General features: G+C 42.0%; 1 protein-coding gene across 1 annotated transcript in view; it reads left to right on the plus strand.

Annotated features, from left to right (window-relative positions):
* Window positions 1-4,694, plus strand: part of IL20RA (interleukin 20 receptor subunit alpha) — a 36,066-nt gene extending 31,372 nt beyond the window's left edge. Inside the window, exons 6-8 of the mRNA XM_046004355.1 lie at window positions 1,234-1,373; window positions 3,404-4,462; window positions 4,669-4,694. Of these exons, the coding sequence (XP_045860311.1) occupies window positions 1,234-1,373; window positions 3,404-4,195 (932 nt within the window). The 3' untranslated portion in view covers window positions 4,196-4,462; window positions 4,669-4,694. The remainder of the gene's footprint in view (window positions 1-1,233; window positions 1,374-3,403; window positions 4,463-4,668) is intronic.
* Window positions 4,695-6,000: the final 1,306 nt, after the last annotated feature.

Below are 6,000 nucleotides of genomic sequence, written 5' to 3' on the forward strand. Positions count from 1 at the left end.
TATAAGAAATATACTAGAACTTTTGCCACATGCGCTAAACCTCTTTTTCTACTGCTGTATTAGTCAGGGTTCTCCAGAGAACAGAACCACATATTACATACGGAGAGAGACAGATTTATTTTAAGCAGATGTCTCACATGACTGTGGAGGCTGGTGAGCTCAAAATCTATTGGGCAGTCCGGCAGGCTGGATTCTGAGGAAGAGTTGATGCTACACTTCTTTTCTGAAGGTTATCTGCTGGCAGAAATCTCTTTCTCGAGGTGGTCACCATTTTTTCTACTAAAGCTAACAACTGATTAGACAAGGCCACCCATATTATAAAGAGTAATGTGTGTTACTCAAGTCCATTCATTTAAATGATAATCTCATCGAAAAATGCCTTTCAGGAATATCTAGAATCATGTTTCGCCCAATATCTGGGTACCATGGCCTAGCCAATCGGCACAGGTAATTAACTATTACAACTTCCGGTATCCTAGAGGAGCCCAACAAATATAAATCAGTCACATGAGTCCTATTCACCACCGTATAGTCTCATGAATGGAGGGCCAGCACTGCTTTCTTAAAAGCTGTTCACCAAGTCTTTTCATTCTTCTATGGACTTTTACTTGTCATGAACCCACAGCACAACAGGACCTGGAGGGGAGTCACTGCCATTCTCAGCAACACCAGCTCAGCCACTTCCTACACACACCCCAAGCTCCAGACCTACCCAGAAAGTGTAGCCAACCCACTCACAGATGGTTCTGTTAGCCGCGCAGAGGGTGATGCCACACATTCCCAACTTCTGCTGAATATTTGGAAATGGTTGAGTTAAATGACGGTATGGAAAAGCGAGGGCAGCTTAATAGGATCTTATCAAGAGGCTTCTGTTGCTTGGTTTAAAGTGTATTAAGTTGCTGGAATAATAGACACACTTAGCTTCAAATATAAGAACCTGCATGAATCTCACAGCAAGACAAAAATGTTGGAATATCTGCTGATCAAGTTGGTGATGCATCCACACTGTAAGGTTTGCGACAAGCCCAGATGAGTCCTGAAGACCATCTCTTATCAGAGAGTAAGAATTCTGAGACCCCTTATCACTTTTCCTTCAAGCTTCTCAATTTATAAATGAAAAATTGAGCTCCTAATTGTAAGTTATCAACCCAAAGTCACCTGACATTACCAGTGTTTTCCTACCACCACACTGAATCACAACGCTGTATTTCTGCCTTTTTTTTTTTTTAACAGACCAAACATCAGCAGTGAAGGTTAAAATCATCTTCTGGTATGTTTTGCCCATATCTGTTACTGTGTTTCTTTTTTCTGTGATGGGCTACTCCATGTACAGATATATCCATGTTGGCAAAGAGAAACACCCCGCAAATTTGGTGAGTGCTCAGTGTGGCAGGAATGATTATAAACCCTCCCTTCCAGGCCAGTACAAAAGGAAGCTCTAGAGCAGACACAGCTCCCTTTTACAGGAAGCGCGGGTTTAAAGGGTGGATGAATAAGAAAACACTTTTGTTACTAGTCTCTAGTAGCAAAGAGATTCCTCAGTTTTGACAAAAATTTCACATGTCATGAGCAGATTAGACTAGGTGTTGAGGTACACAAATAAATTTAAGTCAGATCCATGCCCTTCCCGAGGTCCAAGTTAAGTTGGGGATGGGAATTTCAAAATGATACATAAAGGCTACGATGAAAGCAGACAGTTAGGACTGTAGACATACAGAGAGTTACAGGGAGAGCATGGAAACCCTGCATAGATGACCAGTAGAAGTTTTACATCTGGCCATGATTAGGAAAGGGAAGAAAGGGTTAAAGCACATACTTCTGGCAGAAAACCCAGAAGGGCCAAGGTGTGTAGATGTTTGGAAAACCACATGATATTGTAGGACCACAGGTTGCTGATGAAGAGTTACTGAAGTAAGACCAGAGAGTAGGTGTGAGGGCCAGGTAACAGGAGAATCGGGTGTTATTCTAAGCAGTTTGGGTTTTATATTGTCTTGGCTAGGAGAAACCTCTATGGGGTTTTGAATAGGCAGTGTCGAGGTCAATATCGTGTTTAAATCCAGTTAGATAGTGGATCTAGTACACTGCGGGAGGGAGTAAGACTAGAAGCAATAAAAGGAGCTAGAAGACTGTGCCAGTTGGCCCGGGCAAGAAAGGAAGCCTCTGAAAGAGGAAAATGGGATGTAGAGCTTGAGACTGTCATGGAATGGGGAGTACATTTAGGAAGAAAATGGCCAGGACAAGCATTCAGAGCAAGGAGAGCAAGAAAATATTAAGAAGGAATAAATACGCTTCTGGAGGGTTTAGAAGGGCTGGGCATATTTTAACAATAAGAGTGATTTATTTGCAAAGTATTAAAATATATATTCACATATATATGATGCATAAGGTATTCCTGTTAGTTCGGTTTTAAATGTTTCTCTTATTCTGCCTGCTTTTAGACATTAGAGGTAGGTTCCTAATGGCACAGGGAGACATTCCTGGGAGAAACTTTCACAGGAGAATTAAGCATATGTGACTTTCTGAAACTGAAATGTTATAAAAGAATGAGGCTGAGGAATGTTAATGTTAAATGAACTCACATCACGGGGTGGACAATGAGGATTCAAATAAAAGGCATGACTGGGCATCACAAAAGACACCTTCCCCATATCCCCAGCACCATTTTAATCTCAACCCAGTTTTCCTGACATGATTTAGAGCTTCTCTATCAGCCATAAACAGGCAGATGGATTTCCCTTTTTGGCCCCATTACAGTGGGATTAGATAACTATGGGGGTAATCACTTTAGGGTACAGGTTGAAATGGCGCCTCCTCCTACTTCCCCGCCACTATGGGGGAAGTGAGGGAAACCATCCCTACTAAGGAGCCTTCTTCCCTCTTTGCACCCAGGTTGCATGCCCATCCACATTTCATGTCCAGAGTGTATCCCAGCCAGGCCTGGGAGTCCAGGAAACCACTGCTAGTTGACAAATACATGGTCAACAGTAATTAACAAAGCGATTTCCAAACTCTCTCCCTCAGCCCTTGCCACTTCTCACGTGGCAGAAATTCTGATTTTACACAATTAAAAACTGAGGCTCAAGAAATTAAATAAGCGCCCTGAATTCCCTGGGCCAGTTAGAGGAGGGGGCAGTCTACCCTGATCCTTGGACGGGATACCCCTACCACCGCCCTAGGGACCGCTGTCACTTCCATAAGCCTTTATGTGAGTGTGTGTGTCTCGGGTCTCTTGCCTCCGTGTGAATGAGGCTTTCTGTTTATCCCGAGAATAACTGTCACTTCCATGAGTTGGTAAGAATAGGTTTTTAGAACTATGTGATGACAGTGTAAGTTCTACTTAACAGCTGTTTTTCATGTCTCTCTCAAGTGAAAAGGTGAAAACCATGCTCTTCTCTCTTTATAGATTTTGATTTATGGAAATGAATTTGACAAAAGATTCTTTGTACCTGCTGAAAAAATTGTGCTTAATTTTATCACCCTCAATATTGTGGAGGATTCTAACACTTCTCATAAGGATGTAAGTGTAAGGGGGGAAAGCAACGATGTATGGGACCTGAATGAGCCCCTTGAGGACCAGGAGCCACATCAGGAGGAAATGGAGGTGAAGAACTCAGAGTATGCTTTACATGGGATGCACATTTTCTGTGACTTTGAGGAAAGCTCCAAGGGTATGTCCCTAACCCAGCAAGGGTCACTGGGTGGAACAATGGCCACAGATAAAGCTGTCGTTGGATACGAAGAGGCTGTAAGAACTGTTGACATCTGTGTGGGGCCTGGAGATCAAGAGCTCAGTCTGCAGGAGGAGGCATCCCTCCAAGGACAATTCTTGGAGCAACAGGCAGCTTTGACAAACCTGGGCTCCCCAACACCACTGTATTCCTATGCCCCTCAGCTGCGAGACTTGGGCCAGCTGTTGCAGAAGCATGTGGATGCGGAAGAGGAGCCAGGTGAAGAGGCATCCACCACACTAGTGAACTGGGACCCTCAGACTGGCAGGCTGTGCATACCGTCATTCTCTGGCTCTGAACATGACTCCAAGGGATGTGAGCAGCCTGAGTACAAGGAGCTCACAGAAGAAGGCCTCTTGTGTAGACTCTATGAGGATCAGGCTCCAGAAGAGTCATCAGAAGAAAACAAAGCCTATCTCCTGAAATTTATGGAGGACTGGGGATTACATGTGCAAATGGAGGACTAACACCTGAACTTCCCTTTGCCACACCCCTGCTGTTACAAGGCACATGAGTGCAAACATAAGAGTGACCAAACAATAAGGGATGTGGGATGAAAGAAGTTGACTCTGATTTTCTGTGTCTGTGAGAATTACTTACCTCTTCTCTATTCTCAAGGCGCTTGTTTCATTCTACCTCAAATGGGTGTTGGTTCATGCATGTGGGTATCTCGTGATGAAGGTGGGCATCTGGAAAGCAGGGGCTGATCCAGGATGTTGTATGCATTCAAAAAGGTTTGGAAGGGGCGCCTGGGTGGCTCAGTGGGTTAAGCCGCTGCCTTCGGCTCGGGTCATGGTCTCAGGGTCCTGGGATCGAGTCCCGCATCAGGCTCTCTGCTCCACAGGGAGCCTGCTTCCCCCTCTCTCTCTGTCTGCTGCTCTACTTGTGATCTCTCTCTCTCTGTGTCAAATAAATAAATAAAATATTAAAAAAAAAAAAGGTTTGGAGGGCACGTATGGCATGTAGCACTAGGTGTGGTGCATGAACAATAAATCTTGGAATACTGAAAAAATAAATTTAAAAATAAGTGTTACCAAATTGGATGAAGAATTTACTCAGGTGAGCGTGTTTGGCTTCTTGGTTGACTATTTTCAAACAAGCCTACTTCTACATTTATTTGGGGGCATTTAGCAAGTGAAAGCACTGTAAAAAATGTTTCATGGAGACCATTCATTTTTTAAATACTCCTTTTTTTAGGATTTGGTTTATTTTCAGAGTGATGAGATATGTAAAACATACAAATACCACTGAATTAGTGGTTATCTGGTCACATTTAAACCCAACCCACAATTCAATCACAATAATCCAAGTTCAGAATGAATAAATCAAGAACAAATCTTGATATTACACACTTTGGGCTACTTAAAGTGGCCATACTGATACTTTATGAGAACTTCTGGAGTGTTGACCTAAATTGCCATTTTTGTTTTGTACTCAGAAAATGTCCTCTCAACAACACAGTAGGCTTGTTTAGTAGGGGGCTAGCCTGAAAGAAAATGCCACCTTTTGTGATAGAATAGTACATTTATTTCTGGGTATGTGGGTTTAGAAAGATATTTGAATAATCAATAGACTAGAATGCATTTATCTGCTGAAACACTATGTTACTATTATAACACTAAATATTCTATTTGAATGAGCAATGCTCAAAGACCCCTTGGAATATGTCTGAATGAATAGCCCCACCTACAGAATTTTTAAATCTATAACCAAGGATACAAAAAAGAAAGAAGTGAAACAAATAGGTACAGGAGAATGTATGAAAATTTGCCACAATTCACTGTAGGAACTAAAGTGTACCATAAACAACACATCGTAGGTTATTTCCAGCAACTAGTCTCATCTCCTTCACCATTCACCTAGGAAGTTCAACTCTAGTGACTGCATTAATATATGACAAAATCTCTAAGTTGAACCACATAAAATTATTGGTATGTGACCATTTTTGACTTGCAGAAGCAGCAATATCATCGTATTTGGTCTTAATATATGCTTGTTTTAATTGTGTACTCATGATCCTTCGATGCTTTTGCAGGAAAATAGGTAACATCCGTATTTCCTCATTTATATTTTGGCACAGGCAGACACCCCTGGTAGGAGAGATGGATTCTGGAGTCGTGGTCTTTAGAGAGTGTCCACAAGTCCAAACCATTTCTGATCTAATGATTTAATTTAGACCATAATTGCATTAACCAGAGTGTTCCCTTCAATTTTGGTACACATAACTCTGCTGGTTTTGAAGAACAAATTTATAACACTAACTTGAAAGAAG

This window comes from Meles meles, chromosome 5, assembly GCF_922984935.1.
Source record: "Meles meles chromosome 5, mMelMel3.1 paternal haplotype, whole genome shotgun sequence".
NCBI lineage: Eukaryota > Metazoa > Chordata > Mammalia > Carnivora > Mustelidae > Meles > Meles meles.